The sequence below is a fragment of the Quercus robur genome, chromosome 1 (genome assembly GCF_932294415.1).
Source record: "Quercus robur chromosome 1, dhQueRobu3.1, whole genome shotgun sequence".
In the NCBI taxonomy this organism is placed as follows: domain Eukaryota; kingdom Viridiplantae; phylum Streptophyta; class Magnoliopsida; order Fagales; family Fagaceae; genus Quercus; species Quercus robur.
The window spans coordinates 51,613,185-51,639,249 of record NC_065534.1 but is presented as its reverse complement, the minus strand read 5'-3'; the positions used below and the strand labels follow the sequence as shown (position 1 = coordinate 51,639,249).

The following is a 26,065-nucleotide window of genomic DNA, read 5'->3' as shown; positions in this document are numbered from 1 at the left end:
AGGCTAGATAGGTTGGAACCGTGACTTAAATATCTACAACTTTCCAGTTTTGAGTTTTTCGAAATTCTCAATTTTTGAAGGCTGAAATTAACTCACAAGTTACCGCTGTAAACTTGGACGAAAATTAAAATAGTAAATGTTTTATTTTCTTTGGACACTTAGACATTAGGGTTTTGAAGGGAGGCTAGTAGAACGAATTTTGGAGAGAAAACGTTGTATTTTTCTTTCTCTAATGGCAGCCTAAACTCTTTGCTAGGGCTAGGGGTTATGTTTCTTCTATACGGTATGAATATTCAATGTGATTCTTTCTAGGATTTTATCTACAACATATTTGATTGTTCAATTAGATTTCTTTTGATGTATTAGTTCTTCCATGCTTTCAATAAGTTCAATCATGTTTTTCTTATTGTTTAGATGAATTTCTAATAGTTTCAAATAGAAATCAGGATTTAAAGTGAATGGGTTTTTCTGAAAACTTTTCTAACCGCATTATCAATCGAGGTTATCATGCGTTCTTGAATTGTCTCCGTTCAACTGAATCATAAGTTTTTAGTTGTATAAGAACAATCAATTATGAAATAGATATTTTCCTAGATCACAAAGAATCTCATATCGATATAGGGAAACACCCCGATGCCCTAGTATTTACATTATTGATTTAAATAAGTTTTTATTATTATTTTTGTTAACAATCACCAAGCAAAAGTATTTTTCTTCTTTACTCAAATTGTTATTTAATTATATTGTCTTTGAATTTACCCTGCTCCTTGTGGTTCGACCTCGGTACTCCGAGAATTATATTGCTACGATCTCCTGCACTTGGGAGTAAGCAAGCAATTTTGGCGTCGTTGCCGGGGAGCTGCTGTGGATTTAGAGGCTATTTTTTTTGGAGCAGAGCATAGCTAGTGGAAATTCTTCTATTGGTAACTTCGTTCCATTTTTTTTCCCTTATTTTGTTTTTATTTATTTGTTTGTTTTTATTTTATTTTATTGTGCATTCATTGTTGCATGAGCATTTGGGTTAGAAACAAGAGAGGCAGATTAGAAAATTTTGAAACTTACTTTGGTAATCTTTTTGACACACCTTTGCCTTCACCTTCTTCATCAATCATGGGTGATGAAACACGTAATAATCATGAGGAGAATAGAAGAACTATGTATGAATTGTTGCATCCCACACAAAATTCTGTTCCTTCATGCATCATGTTTCCACCTAATGCACCACATGTAGAATTGAAGCAAGGTTTATTAGCAATACTTCCTGACTTTAGGGGACAAGAAAATGAAAATCCTTATGTCCATGTTAGAGCTTTTGAAGAGGTAATTAGTAGTTTCTATGCACAAAATGTTATTGAGACTGCTAAGTTACGTTTCTTTTTTTTTTTTCTCTTAAGGATAAGGCAAGAAGTTGGCTTTACACCTTGAAACCTAGGTCTATAGGTAGTTGGGGGGAGATGGCCAAAGAGTTTTTTAAGAAACATTTTCCTCCCCACAAAGTCCAGCAAGTAAAAAGAAGGATAGCTAGTTTTGTCCAAGGAGAAAATGAGACCTTATACCAAGCTTGGGAAAGGTACAAAGATCTTTTCAATTTCTGCCCAAGTCATGGGTATGAAGATTGGAGATTAGTTAGCTATTTTTATGAAGGACTTACACCTAGGGACCGACAGTTTGTTCAACTCTCATGCGGAGGGGACTTTTTACAAAAAGAACCCGAAGATGCAATGGATTATCTTGATGAGATAGCTGAAAACTCTAACACATGGACTGGACCTAGCCTTATGGACTCCACTGATAGGACTAGAACTAACACTACCACTTCTAGTGGAAGTGTTTTCAAGTTGAGGGAAGATGATAACATGAGTGCAAAAATCAGCATGTTAACTAAAGAAATTGAGGCACTCAAAATGAAAGGAAGTAGGAATGTTAGTGCTATCTTTAGAGAGGACCCAATGGAGGTGTGTAAAATTTGTCATGTGATAAACCATGCTACAAATGAATGTGCATCACTTTCATCATTCTTGAATGTGCTAGAAGAACAAGTACATGCATTTAATTCATACTGGCCAAATAATTCTTCATATTCTGACAATTATAACCCAAATATGCGAAACCATCCGTATTTGAGTTATAAGAGTGACAATGTGTTGAATCCTCCTACTCCAAGGAATTTTAATTCACCACATGCATCATCATCATCATCATCATCATCATCTAGACCTTCCTTGGAGGATGCACTTAGTACTTTCATTCAAAGGCAAAGTGAGCAAAATCAAAAGTTTGAATCCATGATCACTAGGCTAGATGAAGAGGTAAGAGAGACCAAGAGTCATATAACCAGTCTTACAAATTCATTGAGTGGGATAGAGAGAGGAAAGCTCCATTCCCAAACTCAACCCAATCCCATCAATCAAAATCTAAAAATTGGCTTTAAGGATAAACATAAGGAAGTAAAAGCTGTGACCATTTTGAGTAGTGGTAAAGAGATTGATAAAAGTTCTCCTTTAGTAACTAAGAAATCTAAGGAGACCATAGTTGAAAAAGAGAAGGATAAAATTGAGCCACTTGGGCTTGATGACATTGAACAATGCCCAATCCCACCACCATTTCCCCAAGCCTTAAAATTACCTAGGAAATTGGACACCGCATCTAAGATATTAAAGCATTTGCATCAAGTCAAGATAAATTTGCCATTATTGCATGTTATCAAGCAAGTGCCTGCATATGCCAAGGTAATTAAGGACCTATGCACCATCAAGAGAAAGCATCATGTGAAGAAGACCGCATTCCTAACAGAACAGGTAAGTGCAATTATCCAACATAAGACCCTGCCAAAGTATAAGGATCCAGGTTGTCCTATGATCTCTTGTACTATTGGAGATTACATCATGGAGCATGCATTGCTAGATCTTGGGGCAAGTGTTAATTTGATCCCTTTCAGTGTATATCAAAAACTTGGACTTGGTGAGTTGAAACCTACTTCAATAACTTTACAGTTGGTTGATCACTTTGTAAGGGAACCGAGAGGGATTGTTGAGGATGTGTTGGTGAAAATTGAACAATTTTATTATCCTGTTGATTTTATTGTTCTAGATTACCAACTTGTTTTACATCCTAATGTTCATATCCCTATTATTTTGGGTAGACATTTTCTTGCCACAACTAATGCTTTAATTAATTGCAGGAATGGGAGAATGCAACTCACTTTTGGTTCCATGACTTTGGAGCTAAACATATTTCATGTGGCTAAACAACCACATGAGGATGATGACTGTGCTTATGTGAACCTCATTGGGGCGGTGGTTCAAGAAGAGTTTAATAAGAATTGTTTTTCTGATCCTCTTGAAACTCTTCTTAATAATTTTGTTCGTTCTTATGATTTAGAATGTGATATTCATGTATCTGAAAATTTTTCTTTGTTGGATTCCTCACAGGTTTTGGAAGAACAACAGATGATGGCAATTAATAAAGGGTGGAAGCCTTGGTTTGAGGAGCTACTAGAAAATGAAAAAAAGCTCGTGCATTCAAGTGAAGAGGCACCACAGCTAGAGCTTAAGCCGTTGCCCAGTGGTCTTAAATATGCATATTTAGGCCCAGGAAAGTTAAAACCTAGATGGGATGACCCTTTCATTGTAAGGGAAGTGTTTAGCCATGGAGCTGTAGTAGTTGAGGACCCTGAGATGGTAGGATTTTGAAAATAAATGGACAAAAGTTAAAACCATTCTTAGGGGGAGTTATACCAGAGGAGGAGACTATGTCACTGAAGATCCCTTCCTATTGGGATGCTACGTGAACTCTAAAAGAGCCTTATAAAGTTGTACCATATTTGTTTTACTTTTGTTTTTGCCTTTTGTTTTTGTTTTTGTTTTTGTTTTTTGTTTTTTTTTGTTTTGTTTTGTTTTTTGTTTTGTTATTATTATTATTTTTTTTTTTGTGAGCTAACATTTGCAGGTGTGAAAGAAATTAAAAAAAAAAAAAATTAAATGCTTAAGGTAACTTCTTCCATTTATACTTGAATTTATTTTGGCTTTGATACATTGAGGACAATGCAATATTTTAGTTGGGGGGAGAGGTCTACACTTTTTGCTACACCTTGCATTATTTTTCTTTCTTTCTGTGCCAAAAAAAAAAAAACCTTGAATTTGAATGCAGTAGAGTTATAAGTTTTATTTTTATATCATGTGATGGAATGAATAATGCTGAGTTGGTTATACTATTTGCTATATTAAGACTCTTTCATGAAAAGCACAATTGGAAACACTTGAGCACAATAGCTAGGTTAGCGGACGGTTGGATGTTGGATATGCATGGATCGTGAACAAGCTAGATATAAGCTAAAACTCAACCCATATGGAGAGTTCTTGAGCCTTACTTTTCTTTGTGAGAGCATATCTTTGTTTGAACTCTTAAATTTCTCTCATATGCTTCAGTTTTTGTAAAAGATCTCTATATTTTTTTTTTTTTGGTTGACTACTGGAAACATTATAGGGAGATATACCATGATGTTACTTATTTTTGTCCTTAGGCATGCTGGTTTATGTGGAATTTTAGGAGATGAGAGCTTAAGGCCATCAATCTTTTGTCACCAGCTAAACAAATATTCAGCCTATCTTTACATTAACCATTGTCACCATCATTTGAGCTATGAGAAATACTTCTACAATACCACAAAACATTTTTATTTATGGGTATTCTCATGGGGGTTCAAGTTTTGAGCAATTGATGTGCTTAGATACCACCATTGTCTCTCTTTTCTTCAAAAAAAAAAAAAAAAAAAAAAAAAAAAAAAAAAAAAAAATCAAAAAGAAGAAGAAGAAAAAAAAAAAAAGAAGAGAGAAAAAGAAAAAGAAAGAGGAGACATACATAACCAATCAATAAATCATTGGTGTCTTACACATCTTTCATGTATTTCAGAAGGGTTATATGGTTGAGTAAAGGGTGTTTTGATTCAAGTTGGTTGTTACTGTTATGAGTTGGGTTTGGCTTGAATTTTCTGCATTTGATTCATATACCTAATATTTCAAAGAGAGCAATTTGCCTTTACCTAGCCATAACATTATACTACCATTGAGCTTAAAGTCCTACTTGATCCTAAAACTGCATGGCTGGTATGTGTTTGGGATAAAAACTAGGGATGAGAATGGTATTAACCTCATGTTTCCAGGAATTCAACATCCTTTCCAAGAGATATTTTTCCATTGTTTTAGCGGCTGTTTTTGTATACACATGTGATATTCTTAAAACTTCTTCTTTCCTTTTTGGTCACATGTGATTTGAAGAGAGAAACCATTACTTCTATGTGTGTTCTTTCAGAGTGTTGATGACTTAAGAGAGGTTTTGGAGTAGAGGCTCTAATCTAGATTATTCTTGGTCTATGCATGTTTGGAAAAGCCAGTTTGATTGGATGGGCTATGCACACACACACTCCAAAAGTGAAGCTAGTGAAAGCTTTTTAATATGATGAATAGTATCCCAACTCAAAATTGAAAATTTATTTGTATGATATAATGATAAAGCAGACTAACATTTGCTGCAAGAATTTTCAGGAAACCTTTGACTTTTGTGGGTAGAGTCACTGCAAACCCTCACGAGAGTAAACTCGTCCACTAGGGTGACTTAGGGGTTCAAAGACTTGCTGCACATGGGAAGTGCAGTCGTGTAGCCTACGAAAGTGGCTTATATTTTAGTTTTAATTTTTCACTTTTAGTACACATGGGTGCTTTGTGGATTGCTAGGGACTAGCAAGATTTAAGTTGGGGGTGTGATAACACCTTAAAATGTATACTTGTTATATATTTATATGGGCGTTATCTCCTTATTATTATGCTTAATTTGTATAATCAAGCCATGATTTGCATTAGTCCCCATTATTTATCTTTATATAATTTTTTGAATAAAATGCTATTCATTGTGTGTAATTTTCTACTTTCAGGAAATTATATGAGAAAGATGAGTTTACAGAAATTTGTGAGAGAATGGGGGCCAAACTAGAATTAAAGTGGAGCTAAAGGACCATGCTTAAATGTCTAAGAAGGTGCAGCTGGAGTGCTTGGATCGTCTACCATGATTGGAAACTTCAAATAAGGAAAGAAATCAAAGAAGCAGAATCTGAAAAGGAAAAATCTGATTTGAGCACTGATCATTATTTTGGGTGTATCTCTCTCCTCAAAAATCCAATTGACACAAGGCTAGATAGGTTGGAACCGTGACTTAAATATCTACAACTTTCCAGTTTTGAGTTTTTCGAAATTCTCAATTTTTGAAGACTGAAATTAACTCACAAGTTACCGCTGTAAACCTGGACGAAAATTAAAATAGTAAATGTTTTATTTTCTTTGGACACTTAGACATTAGGGTTTTGAAGGGAGGCTGGTAGAACGAATTTTGGAGAGAAAACGTTGTATTTTTCTTTCTCTAATGGCAGCCTAAACTCTTTGCTAGGGCTAGGGGTTATGTTTCTTCTATACGATATGAATATTCAATGTGATTCTTTCTAGGATTTTATCTACAACATATTTGATTGTTCAATTAGATTTCTTTTGATGTATTAGTTCTTCCATGCTTTCAATAAGTTCAATCATGTTTTTCTTATTGTTTAGATGAATTTCTAATAGTTTCAAATAGAAATCAGGATTTAAAGTGAATGAGTTTTTCTGAAAACTTTTCTAACCGTATTATCAATCGAGGTTATCATGCATTCTTGAATTGTCTCCGTTCAACCGAATCATAAGTTTTTAGTTGTATAAGAACAATCAATTATGAAATAGATATTTTCCTAGATCACAAAGAATCTTATATCGATATAGGGAAACACCCTGATGCCCTGGTATTTACATTATTGATTTAAATAAGTTTTTATTATTATTTTTGTTAACAATCACCAAGCAAAAGTATTTTTCTTCTTTACTCAAATTGTTATTTAATTATATTGTCTTTGAATTTACCCTGCTCCTTGTGGTTCAACCTTGGTACTCTGAGAATTATATTACTACGATCTCCTGCACTTAGGAGTGAGCAAGCAGTTTCTACCTTTTGGTTATGTACTCTATTTAAACCCCCTTCTTTCTTCCCCACTTTCTCTCTTAGATGGTTTGTATTAGGTATATTATGTCGTGTACCATTCGTCCTTATCTCTAAAGCATGGCGAATCGTGTTTATTTTCCTGAACTTATATTTTGGGCCGTGCTCTAGGGATGTAGGCATTTACTTTTCTGCACTGTGTGCTTGCATTATGCATGATGTATGTATATGTATACTTGCTCCCTCTTCCGGTGTGATTGTCACAGTCTGTGTCACCTAAGGCAAGCGATGCCTAATATGATTTTGTATATGATGAATAATTTAAAGGATTAAACCGGATACTCAAGGATTTAGATGTAGTAATCTTCAAAGTGACAGTTAACATACATGATTTTGTATTACTATGAATATTTTATGAAGGGGTTGAATGTATAATAAAGTCTTGGGATATAGTTTATTAATAATGTTTAGATTGCAATTATATTTATATAGTGGTATTAAATATAATTAATGGTAATTTTGGGCTTGTCAAGAGTTGACAGAAAAGTCCAAAATCCATTGGAGCTCGTGTTTTATTTGTTCCCTTTTAGTCACACTTCAAACCACATACTAAAATCCAATTGGAATGGCCCAAAAGACTAGCCTAATTAGATAATCAGTTATAAGGAGAGAAACATACAGAGTTTTATAAAAGAATAAAATGATGAGTATGTGAGTGTAAGCCACTCTCTAATTCTCCCTTGAACATATACATAATTGATTAAGAGACTACACTTCTTGGGCACAAGTGGAATTGGAGTGAAGATTAAAACTATTCACAAGTATTTCTAATCTTTGGTTTTGAATTTCACCTCACCAATGTACACTCTCTTGTTTTTAAATTCTGAAGTTTATATAGTATATGTTATTAATTGTAAATGAAGTAGATCTGTTTATTTTTTGCTGCGTATATTTTGTATGTGATACAAACTATGTTTTTCCAACAATTGGTAGACTAAGTTGATTAATATGCTAACAAAATTGGAGATGCTGTGAACTTCTATTTTGCTTCTTCTTTTTTCTTTACTGAAAGGTAGATATATATTTCGCTTCTTTTTCTTTTAATTTCCTTGTTGAAGCACAATTCATCAAAACCTTTGATATATTTAAGAACTCGAACTAGAACCTCTCAAATGATAATAAAGTTTAAATAAAGAAGTAAGATCCAAAATCAAAATAAAGACCTAGTTAGCAAATGGTAAAAAACGAAATAGGTCTAAAACATTTCAATATGAGGCAATTTTCAAATTAACTCCACCAAACGACTAATATAATCCATGCTATATATGTTAAAAATTTGACAACTCCCATTTAGGGTTGTGTAGACATAGTCATAGTTAACAGCAACAACAAATGTTAGGATTTCCTTTGATCAATTTGATTCTCACTGTGCTTCACTGCTGCCTGGTATGATGGAAACCAAGGAGAACATATTAATAAACCATCAATAGCTTTGTGTGACAACTTTGAAAAATATGCAATTAGACAAATAAGAAGACATGTCAGAATTACCAGTCTCGCGTCTTGCCACAAACATGCGTAAATGAGGGTCCACATGCAAACCCATTGATTCGTACATTTGATCGTAAACCGAATTCTTAAGAGACCTAGGTCTGTATGTAGATTTTTCGTCAAATTTTGTGATAATGATAGTAGTAATGATTCTAGAAAAAAAGTTCATCTCTAAATTGTTTTAAAAGAAAATTCCTCCGATTTATTATGTAACAGTTGATAAAATAATTCAGATGAACGTGTAGTTACATAGCCTATAGCCTATTTAATTCGTTAATAATTTTATAAATCATCAGTTAATGGATTGGAGTAGGTTCTTTTAAATCAATTGAAAAACTGTCCTTGTAAAAGTTTTGAACTTGTCTACAATGATGTGAACTACCTTGAGCTTGAGCCTGAGGCATTAGGAATTCCAAAGTTCTGGCCTTGAGGGCCTTGACCTGGTGAAATCCAATTAGGTAGCTGAAGATTGGACATTGGTGGATTGTTCTCTTGCCAAGCCATTTTCATCTACACTCATTAAAGTTGACCAAGTTAAAGTATGTAGAAAAATTTTGCGAAAATAATCATTTAGAATAATAGGACACTTGGTAACAATAATGGAAACGGTGCCACCACAATAATGCAATACCCTAACATTCCTCTTCCATGGCTCTTCCACTCCATTTTGGCTAGTAGTCATAGCACTTCCCTGCATTCTTTTCTGAAAAGGATTTCCAAAACAAACTCAGTTTGGTTTGAAGAAATAGAAGTGATGGAAAAGAAGCTTTGGGTTTACAGACACATTCCAAGATACACAAATGTTCGTGCAGTTTGTTTATACGAGTTATATATATATATATATATATATATATGGTTAAAATTCATAAATAAATTTCATCTACTTAAAAAACAAAAATATCTTTTTAGTACGAACAAAACTACAAACAATCTGTTTTCCATGAAAAGGAAAAAATATGTTCGCCACATAAAAATAATAATATTTCATTTTTAAGAATTTTTTATTAATATTATTCTATTTCTCTCCTTTTCTTTATGAAAATAGATCATACCCTACTGTAATCAGCAGAAGAGCTTTCTATATGAGAAGGATGTGACAATCCAATACTATAATTAAGACCCGTTCCCTTTAAATAAATAAATAAAAATACCCAAAAACAAAACTTTAGAACAGTAAGAAGTAAATGAAACTTAAACTTAAAAAAATACTAGAAGATAATACACATATATACTTGCTGAATTGGAATGTTTGGGATTTGAATTTGACTGGAAGAGACTCCAGTTGGAAAAAAACTGCTTGATCCTTTAGCCTGATCAGTCAATAATCCTTGGAATTGAATTTCTCGTGACCTATAAATTTGATAATTAAATAGAAAGATGTAATCAGCAATAATATCTATATATATGAATTATGTATGGTAATTGAAAGGATCAATAATAAACCGACGTATTAAATTTCCTATACCCTATTGTAGTTGATGTCTCAGGCATAGTGATTTGGTTTTGGGGATGCCAATTAGCCCATTGTGTCGTCCTGAATTGTGATCCGCCACTTCCACTTCCTAGTAGTAGTGGTGTCTATAAGTAAACAAGGATTAAGGTATCATTTACATTTTTATGCAAATGTAGCAATAAATTAAAAAAGAAAAACGCTTGATGTAAAAAGAGAGTCATTAAATTTTATATCGTAAAATTCTAAAAACACAAATTTCGTCACAATTGAATTTTCTTTTTCTTTTTCTTTTTCTTTTTTACAGCTTGTTAAAGTAATTAATTGTGAATAGTAAAAAAGGAAAACGTGATGATCCATATAAAAGTGATTATCCAGTGGATTACTTCATAAGTTGTTGAAAAAAGTTAATAGTATAAGTTTTGTTGGTAAAGTTATTAATTAAACAAAACAATGCTCACCGATACTTGAGATTGTGGCTGTTGGATCTGGGGTAACTGCATTCTAGAGGAAGATTCCAAGCGAAACTCGGGCGGTAAGCTCGATGTGGGAAGTTGGTAGGTGTTAATACTTCCAAAATTTTGTGTTTGGTGGTTTATCGGAAATATTAAACCATGGTGCACTATTCCACTTGTCCGAGACCTACAAATTTTCAATGTCAAATCTAATATGCTTCTCAAAAAAAAAAAAAAAAAAAACTGGTCATGAAATAAATTCAAACATACGGAACAAAATTCTCAACATGAAAGGCACTTTGGGAAGCAAGACCAAGTTGATTTCTAGGGATCAAACTCATGTCTCGCCCATGATTGAATGGTTGAAGGACTCCATCTTCTTGTGATGACTCTATCTGATAATAATTTACCTAGGTTAGTTGTGAGAGAAAAAAATCAAATGTACATCCCATATCCTTATCTTTCACATTTAATTTGTAGAACTATATATATATATATATATATATATGAATTTTGAAGTTTATAATCTAGGATTCAAGCTGTGTGAATCATACTGTGGTGGGGTGGAAGGACTGTGTTGTTATGGCTGATGTAGAATTGGAGAGTACTGATCTTCCTGCTTCTTGCATGTGTGCTGTATTTGCAACGCCGAGTACTTCAAATGTTCCTTGTGGTCTAGTACAATCACATAGTTTAAGCCTTAAATAACATGGAGCGTGTCAAGGAAGCAAAATTCTGAATATATTATATAGTTTGTTGTCAATGACAGATATATATTATAAGCTGTACGTGTTGCATAAGTGGAAGTTTCGATATATATATATATACACCTAATTCTTGTGTGAGAGACTAAAAATAGCTACGATTAATTCAATGCATGCATACACATCTAGTACTTGTATCAGTGCTAGAACACATATGCTTCTGTAATTAGCTTCATAAACAACAGAGGTGGAATCTCTTGTGAGAGACCCACACCTTTGGAGCAATGTTGTAGATTGAGCAATATTTTGTTCAGAATTCTCCTGGCTTTGTTGAGCTTCATTGCTTCCATCTGAGGAAGAAGAGGATGAATCTCTTGTTTTTTCATGCTCCTGCTTAACAAATTAAAGTTATCATTATGATTTTTTTCCAACTTAATAAGGAATTAACGTGTCCCTTATGATTTTATAAGTGATCTTACCAAGTCATTTGGTTGCTGAGCTGGATCAATATTCTCTCCGCGCATTTCCTTCCGAAAAATAAAAACAGTATAGGTAATAAATAAAATTTATGGAACTGTATAAGATGGTTACAGTTATTAATTTTTGAGTGAGAATTCATATATATATATTTGGAGAGATGAAAAATAATTAAATAAAATTCAAGTTAAAGCATGTGGGTTTATAGTTTAGGTCGGAAAACAGTGAACAAAAATGTGTCTTGTGGTTGTCTTTGCTGAAGTCTGTTTCAGAGTCAATACAGATGCCTAGAGTTCTGCATATTAGATTCAAGTTTAAATCTTGTTCGACAGCTATTGGATAGATCGAGATTTAATATTTTCGATCAATCAAGCCATTAATTCAGTCAATTGAAATGTGCCAGTCGGAATTGCAAATGCAGCTTGTTCAACCCATTAAGTTTTTTGTATATACATAATAATTTAAAAAAAAAAAAAAAAAAAAAAAACACCATTAAGGTTTTTAGGGTTTCGTACAACCAAGGCTAAACTTTAAAGCAAAAACCTAGAGAATGTGAAAAGGACCTTTGGAGAGTTACTTATTCTACATTTAGGGTTCCTGTGTCTCCTCTAAAAAAGCCTAAACCAGTGATTAATCTTGAAAAAAATTTAGATCCGGTGTTATAGTAGTGGATTGAAATTAGAACCTCTAGGTTTAAGGCACACCCCAAGTTTATATCATTTTATAAACTCCTAATTGTCATCTAGGAACAGTTCAAAAAAAAAAAAAAAATTGTCATCTCGGAATATATCTTTTTTCTGTTTTAAATTTTATAGTACAGTGGTTGGTCATGTTGTTAAAATAATACAAAAAATATGAAAATATATTTCACTTTATGAAGGTTGGAGGGAAAGCAGGGTCTACTCTACCGTATAGTATAAGTAAGTAAGACAGTCACCTAAGACTCAAAATAAAGAAGGCATCCAAGTAAAAGAAGGCCCCTAAGTTTTAACCATTCATTCATTGTAATAGTATTAATTAAACTCAAATATTAGACAATAAATAAACTAATATTTTTTTATTAAATGAAAAACAAGGAAAAAAATGGTATGTCCACAACATTTTTCACAAAACTTTAAAAACAAAATCTAAGCGGCAATTGTTACTGCTTGTTATTGGTGGACAAAAAAGTAATTTTAGTGGTGGGTTCAAATTAAAACTAGTAACAACTTAACGCTTAAAATTTGTTATGAAAATATTATGAATTTAGCACTTCTAAAAAAACAAAAGAGCAATACACAAAAATTTCGTAATAGTTGAGTTGGCAAACTTCTACTAATTCTCATCTAGGTCTATCACTAACATCGTTTTTTTAATAAATGTGAAAGATTTGGTCAAATTTTGTGTCTATAGATTTTCTCAAAAAAAAAAAAAAAAAATCTACGTTGTTCATATGTTAGTAATTTTGGATTTAAAACAAGAGAATAAGTTTAAGTAATTAATAATTAGATTTTCTTTAAATAAAAAATTCATAGTTAAATATATAAATGACATCAATTCAGTTTTTGCTTCAGGCTGTCAAATGCATCAAAATACCTTGGGGAAAGGGCTATGAATAGAGCTATGATATATCTAAACCTAAACAAATGGAATATTGAATTAAATCATCTAGCCTCTATTATTGCCTTTAAAAAAAAATTAGTCTCAATTAGGAGATTACTAATTATTCCTGTACTTATTTTGTTTTCATTTATTTTTTTAATTGAGGGAAGAGAGGAAATTAGTAAGTTTTCAGGTAGGAAAATAGTAATTAATAAAATGGTAAAAATGTTAGGAATTCTCTACTTTGAAAAAAAAAAAAAATAGAAACGAAATTTTCTCTTTAAAAAAATCCTACAATCAAAATGAAGTGTCAAAGAATAACAATTAAGCATTACCCCTCCATCGGCCGCATGTTTTAACTTGTCCCCAAGGACCCTCTCCCGAGCTTCAGCGTCTTCAATTGACATGATGAAATCTAAAATTGAGTCAAAGTTAATTGCTACAAAATTGTTAAAAAGTCAATCAAAACATAAATGTGTAGGATAAAAGAGCCAAGCTATGGCAATTAGACATTCAAATAAAAAGGGAGAATTATGATGACATAAATATGGCTAATATGTAAACCTCCCATATATATATATTCATTCATAAATTCCCACTTCTTTGACAAATAATCTTTCACACCTTCCCCTCATTACTATCTTGTAATGCAGTAACATTTTTTGTAAATCAAAAATATTATGTTTAAACTGCTTCCCCCCACCTCCCGAAACTATTAATTGAAAAACCTTATCAAAATCAAATAGTTTCTCATGATAGGAAGCATGGTGCATTTATATTCGGTTTTGCAGGGTAGCTAGAACTTTATTCAAAGTTGTCATCATAATGAATTAAAACTTTGGAGAAGTTAAATTAATTCTATTCCGTGCAAAATGGCGTTGATTATCTTATAAACATAGGAAACAATCATCAATAATCTTCACTTAATTAAGTATGATTATTATAAAGATGATATTTACAGATGTGGACCGATTCATCAACAGAATGGAGACTAACAGACTGATAGTGAATCAAAAAAAGTAAAGTTACACGATCAGTGTTTACCTTTGAAGAGGACATTGTTACTTCCGGATTAGATTGGTGTTTTATTATTAACTTTTTGGGCAAATTACAATTTACCCACTTGTAATTTAAACGAAATTTAAGTTGTTTACTTGTGGTTTAAAATTTGACACTTTAACCACTTAAGATTAGCTCAGTTAAGATTCCGTAACTCACCTCTGTTAATAACAAGGCTAAATATGTAATTCTTATTTTCAATAAGATCAAAAAGATGTTGGTAAAGATTTTTATTTTTTGGTTGTTTCAAATGGTTTTCTTTTCTTTGATTTTGCTCCACTAGAATTTCAAACGAGGAAAGAAAGAAGATGGAGAAGAATAAGAGTAACTATTTAAGTGGACAAGGATAAGAAGAGATATATATCCAGGCAATTCAAAAGTATGTGAAAATTTTACTATTTTAATTTTTTCATTGCTGTAATATTTTCTTTTCGGTAGTTTCCCAACACAATCTGATTAATAGTTTTTCATTCATTGTCATTTGTCAACGGTGGATTGGTTGGGGTTGTGACATTGTGCTATCCATGTACAACTGCGTGAACTTGCTATGTTTTTCAAGAAGTAATTATTCAACTATCTCAGCAATTGGTCTTTTTTCAGAGCAAGATGGTGTAATAGAATAGAGATGAGAAGATGGAACATGAATAGAGTGATTAAGGTCCATGTATGGTTGTGAGTTCTAGTTAACTCAACTAGTAAAGTCTCTAATGGTTGAATAAGAGATCTGAGATTCAGTTTCCACCTATATCAAAAGTCGATTGGTGTTTTAGTTTGATAATAAAGAGCTATTATTAAGAATGGACGTTATAGGTTAAAACTCTCTTAAAAAAAAAAAAAAAAAATCCATGCATGGTTAAAGGTAATGAACAGAATTTTAGACCTTTGACATGAACTTTGTAAGCTTTATAAATTTGACCAAATATGATTGGAATTTGGCAGGTATAGTTGATTCAGTAAGAATTGAAATGGTGTGTATCTCCTCTTGGTATCATTTTCTGCGGCTGTGTTTTATTTTAATTTTTCTCTCTTCATCTTACAGCTTCTTTGTTCGCAAAACACAGATGTGAGCCGAATTTTAGCTTCCACTTCTTGGTTTTAGTTTTAACCATGGGATGCTCTTATATATGATGACCGAAAAATATAACTACAATCTGTATAGGGAACAGGTCGAATGAACCTTTTCTTCTTTATTACCAATTTTCTTTCCTTCTAAATCGTGTAAAATAGAAGAAAAGAAACCCACGATATTAAGAAAAGAAAATCAATTGAAACCAAAAAAATAAAAAATAAAAAATCTTTACCAACATATTTTTTATCTTATATTTTTATGTTTTTGGAGGAGGGAAATATAAAAGTGAAGCAAAATTACATATTCAGTCATGTTTTCAACGGAGGTGGATTATAGAACCTTAACTGAGCTAACATCAAGTGGGTAAGTTGTAATTTACCCTAATTTTGTTGATAATTTAATAGTTGGATATAAAGGATTTGAATCCTGAATTGGAAGCACCAGCAGGTAGGCTCCTAGTGTTTTATCATTAATAATTTAATACAAGGAGAAAAAAAATATATATACTGTAATGTGTTCTTGAACATTTTACAATGTGTCCGAAAAAAGAAAAGAAAAGAAATAAATTATAGAAGAAAGCAAACGGAGGAATTTACACTAACTTGGCCTTGCCAAAAAGGGGAAAGGCAAAAAATCAACTTATATGTAGATCTAGCCTACCACTAGCTAATCATTGATTATGGAACACCTTACTTTTTACATAAATTATACAATTAGGATTTACGACTTTTAAAAAAAAAAAAAAAAAAAAAAAGCAGATGCATAATTAGGAGGGAAAAAAACTAGATATCTTCAAATTTGTTCAAATCTCTATCTAAATTCTATATGCTGACTATATATATATATATATATATATATATAAATATAAAATCAATAATTACAATAAGGGATAAGAAATTTAAACCCTAAACGTCTCTATTGAAATATGAAAATATGCCAATTGAGTTATGAGATTCTTAGTGCAATTATAATAATTAAAAAAAAAAAAAAATGTCCTTAGGTGTTTTATAACACAACTATGGCGCATGGCTTGGTAACCTCGCTTTAAGAAATTAAGATGGTCTAAACCATTAATTATATATTTGCATTTAGTAGCCAATGACAAACTTTTGGTCTTTTTTTTTTTTTTTTTGGTGAAAAGGACAAACATTTGGTCTTTAACGGTATAGAGCTATTTCAATGCAATTTTATTTAGAAAAAGAAAAAGATAAAGAAGACAATATGATTTACCTATTGTCAGTTTTGATCTTTTTGACGTCCTTTTGCCCAACTTGCCTTGATGCCTACACCAGAGAGAGAGAGAGAGAGAGTGAGATTAAACAAATAAATTTGCAAATTACATACATGATAAAACACATAATTTTAGCATAGATGGTTTTTAAAGGTGTTTTATATTAATCCCTAAAGGATAAAAAATGAGAGGAATATACTTATCATAAGCTAGTCAATCCGAGGGACTAGTCAAACACTCTAAGACAACAAGATACTCTCATTTTTCAAAAAAAAAAAAAAGAAAAAGAAAAAAAAAATAATGTATCATACCTCCAGAAAAATTATATATATAAGAAGGCTTATGATACTTTCATGGTTAGAACTTAGAAGCAACTTCTAAGTTGTTAGTATTATGATTTATGTAAATTGAAGAAAGATAAATATTGTGTTTAACAAATGATCCCAGCATAATATAATTTTCTCCTTTACACTTTAGTCCTTTTTTTGGAAGGATGCTAAATTAGATCAATTTTTATATATATATATATATATATATATATATTAGAAACAATATATGATCAAAATTGTTTAAAAAATAAAAGAGAAAGAATGCTATTTATAAGTCGTTAATATTTCCTACATTTAATATAACTAACTATAAGATAATTTTATAACTTGACCCACCCTCTCTTAAAAGTTAACATGATTTTTGAGTGGAGTTGTAGTGTATTTTTGCGTTAGAATCTCTTTCTCTCTCCCTTGTGTATGTGTGTGTTTGTTTCTAAAAAAAAAAGAATGAGCAATTGTTTCATACTGTTTAAGAGAGTGCGTTGTGTGTAGTATAACTTGTACCACCTCACTTAAAAGTTATCATGACTTTTAAGTGAAGTTGTGGTGTGCCTTGTATTAGAACCTCTTTTCCTCTTCTTGTGTGTGTGTTCGTTTCTAAAAAAAAAAAAAAAAAAACTATAAGATAATTTTATGAAATTTAATTGTTATGAAACAATTATAATCTTACTCAACTTTTGTTAAAAGTCACAAATTACCCTATTCAGTATTCTTTTGCTAATGAAAACAAAAACCCTATTCATAGTATTCTTTTTTTTTTTGGGGGGGGGGGGGGGTGGGAATTCATAGTATTCAAAAGTATCATGTAGAATACAATGATATCTTGTGTTCATGAAATGTCCAACAGAAAATCAGTCACAAAAATCATCACAATTTGATTAAAATAGCATGCTATGAAACTTTCTAATGTAAGGAAGTTATATCCTAATCATTAGTCGAGCTATTCCACGCTCTATCCAGGAGATACCACTAAAATATAGTGTGATGGATCGAACCTAAAACCCCTAAGTTTACATCATGTCTTATACCAATAAACCCATAACTCAAATACCTTAGGGAGTTATTACATGAAATGCTATTATCACCTAATTATGTACATAGATCACATTAAAAAAAAAAAAAAAAAAAAGAGAAAGAAAGGTATTCATGTATATATATGGGGCAACATCCAACAAGATTTATTTATTTTCCCAAGGAGATAAAATGCAACAAGAATTTAGACAAAGAAATAAGTTCAGCACCTCTGGGTTTGGCGTAAGGCTGGCAGTATCCAAAATCTCAAAAAGTAAAATAATCCGGATTTAACAGGTAACACCAGAAGGAAAGTTAGAAAGTAATTTGATTTAACACCAATCGGTGCCTCCCTCAAATTTGAAAACATAAGTGCTAACGAAACATATTATTGTTTTTTATTTTTATATTTTTGTTGCTAGAAAGAAAACCTTGTCTTGTTTCTTCTAGTAATTCCAGAAATTGAGCTAAAATATCTTCAACTCTGCATGTAAGAAATAGAAAAAAGAAGAAGGAATTAAAGATGGAACCACAAAAATCATAAGATAATAAATTGGGAACGAGAAATACTTACAATTATTTCTCCTGTGAATTGAGACAAACTTTATTTTGTACCTTAAAAAATGGCAGAGAGAGAGAGAGAGAGAGAGAGCATTAACATCAAATAACATAGATATCACATATACTTCACCTTTATATTCCTAAACCATCCTATATGGAATGACAAAGATATCAAGTACATTGAGTAAATAAAAGTAAAGTCGTTGTAAAAGAAAAAAGAAAAAAAAAAAAAATTACCCACGTAATTGCGTATTTTTTGGGGTCAAATTGAGTATCTATCCTCGAAAAAAAAAAAAAAAGAAGTTTTGAAAAACGTGTACAAGAAGCCACGTGGTTTTAAAACAACTGTTTCTTTTCAAATAAAGAAAAGTTATTTATAAAAAATTAGATTGTACAAACAATGTATCACGAGAGTCAATTGTGGTAAATGGTTAAAGACAATGTTGTACTTGCCTTAAGTATCTGAATGAATGAATCTAACAAATTTTGCTGTTTTTTAATATATCTAAAGACGATTTAGTCAACTTTCATGATTGGAGGAAGGTTTATTACAATGAAATATGGTAGGTGTGAGAGAGAGATGTAAATTGACCAACATTGACCATGATACCAGGTGGTGTTTAGTAATGTTGTTCTAGTAATGTTGTTTGTATTTTTTAAAAATATATATAGATGAAAAAGTGTATAAAAATACATGTATTATTGTTTAAATACTGAAAATCGTTATTTAAAATACCTTACCAAACACTCCAGATAATCAAAAACAGAATGGTGTGGTTACTATAGCATGACTTATGAACAAAATCCAATAGAATCTTTAGTGCTCACTTTTCACCAAAGTTACGAGGAAATTTCCTCATTTCTATTTGTAAATTTCCTATGGTATAAGTACTTATCAGCCTTACCATGACATATTGATAAATTTTGATTTCATTTAAAGGTTTTTTTTTTTTTTTTTTTAATGAGTGATTTTAACCTTTAATATTTTTGTTAGAAACCTATGAGGTGTCAATCAATTGAGTTATAAGGCTCTTGAGTCTTGATGATTTCATTAAGAGTTATATATAAATATAATTATATAACTTTTTAATGAAATCGTCAAGACTCAAAATTATTGAGTTGGGGTTTAGCATGGACTGATCTAGAAGTTGAAGCTATTAAAGAGACTCAAAAAAGATTAGACTGATTGAATGAAGAAGAAATATCTGAAACCAGCAAGGCTGAGTACTTGGAATTAAGCAAAAAGATGGATAAGCTTCTCCAAAAACAAGAAATTTATTGGGCTCAACGGTCTAGAGTTTCTTGGTTGAAGCATGGTGACAAAAATACAAAAAAATTTCACTCCAAAGCTACACAAAGAAGAAGGAAGAATCACATCAGGGGTATTAAAAATGCTCAAGGGCTGTGGGTTGAGGAAATAGAAGATGTGGTGGAGGTAGCTTCAGATTATTTTCACTTTATTTCATGCTGGAGCTGGTGATCAGATGGAGGAGTGCTTGAATGCTATTCATATAAAGGTGACTAAAGATATGAAGGTGGTCTTATCTAGTGAATTCACTGCTGAAGAAGTCAAAGTGGCCTTATTTCAAATGGGACCTACCAAGGCCCCAGGACTCGACGATATGAATGCCCTTTTCTATCAAAAATTTTGGCACATAATTGGTGATGATGTTGTTTTTGCTGTGTTGGATTTTTTAAATAATGGAAATATGTTACCATATATAAATCACACAAATATTGTTTTAATTCCTAAAGTGAAAGACCTAGAAAAAATGTCTGATTTTAGGCCAATAAGTTTATGTAATGTGATTTACAAGATTATTTCCAAAGTGTTGGCAAACAGATTGAAACAGGTACTTTCACATATTATCTCGCCCACACAAAGTGCTTTTGTATTGGGAAGATTGATTACAGACAATATTTTGGTGGCCTATGAGACACTACATATAGTGCATGCTAGGAAGAAGGGCAAGAAAGGGACCTTGGCATTGAAGTTAGATATCAACAAGGCTTATGATCGGGTGGAATGGCAATTCCTTCAAGGGATTATAGAGAAAATGGACTTCCCAACACAATGGATAGAGAGGGCGATGAGTTGTGTCACCACACCTAGGCTTGTACACGGTGCAGTGCGGCTGGTTATGGGGGGAATTTTTGCACCACACCTATAAGGTGCAGTTTCCCCTCATGCTCGCCACAACTCACATGTGGATGGTAGTAACTGGTCTACACTGGTTCACTATAGCGGTGCGGTGCAGTTAGTTTGGTGCAAAAAAATAAAAATAAAAAATCACATCAAAATCATCAAACAACCCACACAAAAATTTCAAAAAACTCAAATATTAATAAACAAATGTGTTCAAAATATTTCTCTAATACCCACACAAAATTTTCAACAAATTCACAATCTTCTAGAAACCATAGCAAGGAGAAGATAACTAGATAAGTAGCCTAGGTCTTAAGCATTATATAACTCTACATACCTGTAGAAAGCATAGTAACTAGGTATTGAAAATTGAGCTACAAATCATTTTCTAAAAATTTCTAGATAATAACCATGATAGAGAGTAGAGAGAAGAGAGGGAAACTTGGAAAACAGCGGAATCAAGTTAAAGTTGATGATGGTGGTGGGGAACTACAAACGGCGGTGGCTGGGAACTGCAAACAGCAGTGGCGGCGAGGGAGAGAGAGAGAGAGAGAGAGAGAGAGAGAGGGGCAAACGGCAGAAAGAGGATCAATTGATCCAAACCAAAAAATTCAGAACTTAACCTAGACTCCAACTGAAACAACGTAGTTTTGAAGTTAAAATTAAAATTAATATTATGTCCAAAATGATGTCATTTTGTATCAAATTTAAAAAAAAAAAATGAAACTACATCGTTTTATAACTCATTTAACTTAACCCTATATTCTCCTCTTCTTCCTTCACATTTCACGCCTCTCTGTTATCACGCCTCCTTTCTTAATCACATTGCACAGTAGCACAAGTACTATCTTTCTCTTTTTGAAAATTTCTTAAAACAGAACTTGATTATAAATCATATATTTATATGTTAAATATTATCCATATATACACACACACACACACATATATATATATATATATATAGGGCGGTTGGTTTGGTTACTCATCGGAAAGCAAAATCTACAACTGTTCGCCTCACCGACTATCATTGGTACTTGGAAATCACCTCCGACCACTGCGCCATACACCTTTGGTGGAGCTCTGTAAGGTGCGGTTCAGATCGGTGTAGGCCCATTTTGTCGACTGTTGGCGAAATCTGAATAGGCCTAACCACACCATCCTTCTCTATTTCGGTGAATGGCAAACCTTATGGTATGGTACATCCTTCACGGGGAATACACCAAGGAGACCCACTGTCATTGTACCTTTTTCTGTTATGTGCAGAAGGCTTTACAGCTTTATTGGCAAAAGTAGAATTTGAAGGGAGGATAAAAGGAGTTTCTATTTGTAGAAGAGCACCCAGAGTTACTAACTTATCGTTTGCAGATGATTCTCTGTTGTTTTGTCAGGCTATATAGAATGAAGGGGAGGCCATTGTGGAGATTCTCCAAACATATGCAAACGCTTCAGGCCAAAGCATAAATTTGGAGAAGTCCTCTGTTTATTTTAGTACTAACACAATAGGAGTTCAGAAGCAGCAGATGTTGCACATTTTGGGTGTCAAGGAAATGATGAAATTTGAGTCTTACTTAGGGTTGCCAACTTTGATTGGAAGGGCTAAGTACCACACATTTTCTTATTTAAAAGACAGAATATGGAAGAAGCTGCAAGGATGGAAAGGAATGTTATTATCTAGAGCTGGGAAAGAAATTCTCATCAAGGCAGTTGCTTAATCTATACCGACATATACTATGAGTGTTTTCGAACTTCCTATGAAATTATGTGATGAACTGGATAATTTATGTGCCAAATTTTGGTGGGGTCAAGTAGGCAATGAAAGAAAAATTCATTGGACGATTGGGATAAGCTTTCAACTTCAAAGATGGAGGGTGGTATGGGATTTTGGGATTTGAGAGATTTTAATTTAGCAATGTTGGCTAAACAAGGTTGGAGAATGATTCAAGGCAATGACTCATTGTTATACAAGTGTTTCAAAGCAAGGTATTTTCCTTGGTCCTCTTTTCTTGATGCTAAAGAGTCTCCTGGATGTTTTTATGTATGGAGAAGTTTGTTGGCTGCACTTCCTATTCTTAGATCGGGCTATTGTTAGACGGTGGACAATGGGTCTTCAATAAGTGTGTTAGGGGATAAATGGTTTCCCAATCATCCCACAAATAAAGTTCATCCAATTAATGAGCTGGTTGATGAGATGGCTGTTTCAGAATTAATTAATTTAGAGGTGCATGTATGGAGAAGTGATATGATCATGTCATTTTTCCATTGAAAAGATGCTGATGCAATTACCAAGATTCCTCTTAGCAGAAGGGTTGTTCTAGATTCAATCAATTGGCTACACAATAAAAATGGGAAGTTCACTATCAAATCTGCATACAAGGTAGCAAGAAGAATGCGAGGCAATGGGAATCGGGCTGAATCTTCAGGGAGTTGTGTTGGGAAACTCATCTGGCCGGTTTTGTGGAAGCTTTGTATACTAAACAAAATTAAAATTTTCGGGTGGAGGGCATGCAATGACATCTTACCAACAAGGTGCAACCTAGTAAAGATAACAATTATCAATGAAGATTAATGCCACATTTGTACTAGGGAGGCGGAATCAGTAGTACACGTTTTATGGGGTTGTGCAGCGGTGCAAGATGTGTGGGTAGGGAGCATCCCAAAACTACAGAAGGGAGCTTCAGTTTCCAAGATATAATGCAGTTGATGGAGCATTTGGTGGATTGGCTCTCAACTGAAGAAATGGAGCTGTTTTGGGTTCATAGTTGGCTCATATGGAACTTGTTGGGGTTTATGCCCTAAAATCCAATTTATTGTCATGTCATAAATAATTAAATTGTTTAATTATATGAGATTATTTATAAATGAACTAATGGAACATTATCTTAGTCCATGAGATGCATAGTATGTGATTTATGTGATTTAGTCACAGAAGATATAAATCACAAATTCTTTGTAAACTCAAAATTTTAATTCGTAGTCGGTGATGAAATTGGGCATTTCATCTACAAAGACTATAACATATCAACTAAGATAATTTGTTTTGATCATGGAAGTGGAGACTTCTAGTTGATATGTTTTAAGAGTTAAGACATATTAAACTGGACCACTGTGAGACTTATTATTCTCCTAACGACTGTCAAATGAATAATAAATCTCACGATTTCTATTTACATCAACTCTAAATCCTGAGAGAATAATGAACCTGATCATGAGGTGTAGGTTGCTTTGATATATCAAGAGTGAGATCTATAAGTCACGATCAAAACCTCAGTATGTTGGGCAGCCACATTTAGTGTTGATGGAACATATATTCTCAAGATGGAATTCATAATCTCTTTATGGAGATATTAAATATTCCCTTGAGATAAGTTTAATTGGTTTGGTTATTTAGAGTGTTAGGCCCAACCACTTTAGTAAGGAGTTACTAAAGAATATATTTATGAAATTGGATTTCATAAATATATGATGAATAACATAAAGGATTAAACCAGGTATTCAAAGATTAATATGTAATAATCTTCAAAGTGACAGTCAACATTCATGACTTTATATTACTATGAATATTTTAATGAAGGGGTTGCATATATAATAAAGTCTTGGGATATAATTTATTAATAAGGCCTAGAGTGCAATTATATTTATATAGTGGTATTAAATATAATTAATGGTAACTTTGGACTTGTCAAGAGTTGACGGAAAAGACCAAGGCCCATTGGAACTAAAATCTTATTTGTTTCCTTTAGTCCCATCTCAAGCCATAAACTAAAGCCTAATTGGGTAGGCCCAAAAGGCTAACCCAATTAGATAATCATTTTTTATTTAATAAGAGTTATTAAATAAAGTAACTATCAAGTTAGTTAGTATGTACGTATGATGAAAAGAAAAGAAAACAGTTTTTCTCTGCAAGGAGAAAAAGAAGGATTTTTCTTTGAGAATCAATGTACAAAAAGACTAATTGAGAGACCATACTTCTTGGGCACCGTGTGGAATTGAGATGAAGATTAAAGGTATTCTCAAGTCTTGGTTTTGAATTTCACTGCATCAAGGTACGCTTTCTATTCTTTGTTCTAGAATTCAAGGTTACATGTTATCTCTCATGAATAAAGTAAATCCATGATTGTTGCTTCCGCTATGTGTTTTGTATGAGATGCAAAACCAGATTTTCCAACAGAACCAACGTAATTGTGTACTATATGGAGGGCAACTGAAGAACCCGACCAGTCTTAACAAGAGAGCAAAGGAGTTTTTTGCAGGAGTTTAAGCAAGCCCAAGTGCATTTAACAGTGAGTCTGATGGAGCAACCAAGCAGTGAAGTCTGGCAGCTACCTCCACCAATGGTATATAAGTTAAACTTTGATGCAGCAATATTTTCAAGGATGGAGAAATCTGGTATAGGAACAATAATTCGAAATGAGAAGGGTGAAGTTATAGCTGGTATGTCTGCTATTGGGCCACAGGTGGATACAAGTGAGGAAACTAAACTCTTTGCGTGCAGAAGATCTCTTGAATTCGCTATGGATGATGGTTTCACTAGATTAATGATAGAGGGAGATAATAACAATGTTATGCAGGCTATTTCTTCAGATGTGGCTAACTATTCATTCCTAGGCAATGTGGTTGATGATATTCACCATTTGATGTCTGGCTTACAGTGGGTTACAATTAGTAAGATTAGGAGGGGAGGCAATAAGGTAGCGCATGTTCTTGCTCAACATGCTAGAAATTTAGAATATGATTTGTATTGGTTGGAGGACTCCCCTACCAGCTTTGGAAGCCTTGTATCAAGATTCGTTATTATTATGATTAAATGAATGAAGTTTATTTCTCAAAAAAAAAAAAAAAAAAAAAAAAAAAGAGATCAATTTTAAAAGTTGGCTATAAAGTAATGTTTTTATTTTTATTTTTTTGATAAATTCGATAAGTACAATATGGGGATGGAGATTTTGAACCTTTGGCATATCTTTTCTAGAAACACCACGAAGTGTTAATTGAGGTACAATACTCGTAGAAGTTATTATTGTAAACAAAATTCTTTTGTTGTCACTACAAGAAAAAAAAAGTCTATTTCCGAGAGTGAAACTAATGTTGCAAAAGCCTGAAGAAAGCAAACACAATACTTTCTTTGATGGAATATAAATTAAACTATTAATTTCTGGTAGCAAACCTCTAAGCCATGAAGGATCCATTAATGAATCAATAATGTGATAGGTGTGGATACAACGAAAGAGTCGCCACCTAGTTTTTGCAATGGTCTAGGAACCATATATATAGCGTCCTCCTAAGGAAGAACCATTGATCTTACTACCAGAGATATGGGTTTAGAGATTAGTTTTGTTCTTGGGAAGGAGTTAAGCACCTAAGATTGCCCAACCTTAAGATTGGCCTCACATCATTGTGTCTTATGTCCTAACCTTATTAAAAACATGT

The 26,065-nt window shown here is 32.7% G+C and overlaps 2 protein-coding genes across 2 annotated transcripts; both read left to right on the top strand.

The window, feature by feature from the left end:
* The first annotated feature begins 1,721 nt into the window (after nt 1-1,721).
* Nucleotides 1,722-3,692, top strand: LOC126712973 (uncharacterized). The gene has a single exon (XM_050412542.1). The coding sequence runs from the start codon at nt 1,722-1,724 to the stop codon at nt 3,690-3,692; it is 1,971 nt and encodes a 656-aa protein (XP_050268499.1).
* A 21,238-nt stretch (nt 3,693-24,930) lies between these two features.
* LOC126712970 (uncharacterized) lies at nt 24,931-25,449 on the top strand. Its single transcript, XM_050412532.1, has one exon. It carries the CDS (start codon nt 24,931-24,933, stop codon nt 25,447-25,449), a length of 519 nt encoding a protein of 172 aa, XP_050268489.1.
* The last annotated feature ends 616 nt before the right edge of the window (nt 25,450-26,065 follow it).

Bases quoted from the DNA above. Each gene is read 5' to 3' on its own strand.
- LOC126712973 (XM_050412542.1), top strand. From the start codon at position 1,722: ATGGATTATCTTGATGAGATAGCTGAAAACTCTAACACATGGACTGGA.
- LOC126712970 (XM_050412532.1), top strand. From the start codon at position 24,931: ATGGAGCAACCAAGCAGTGAAGTCTGGCAGCTACCTCCACCAATGGTA.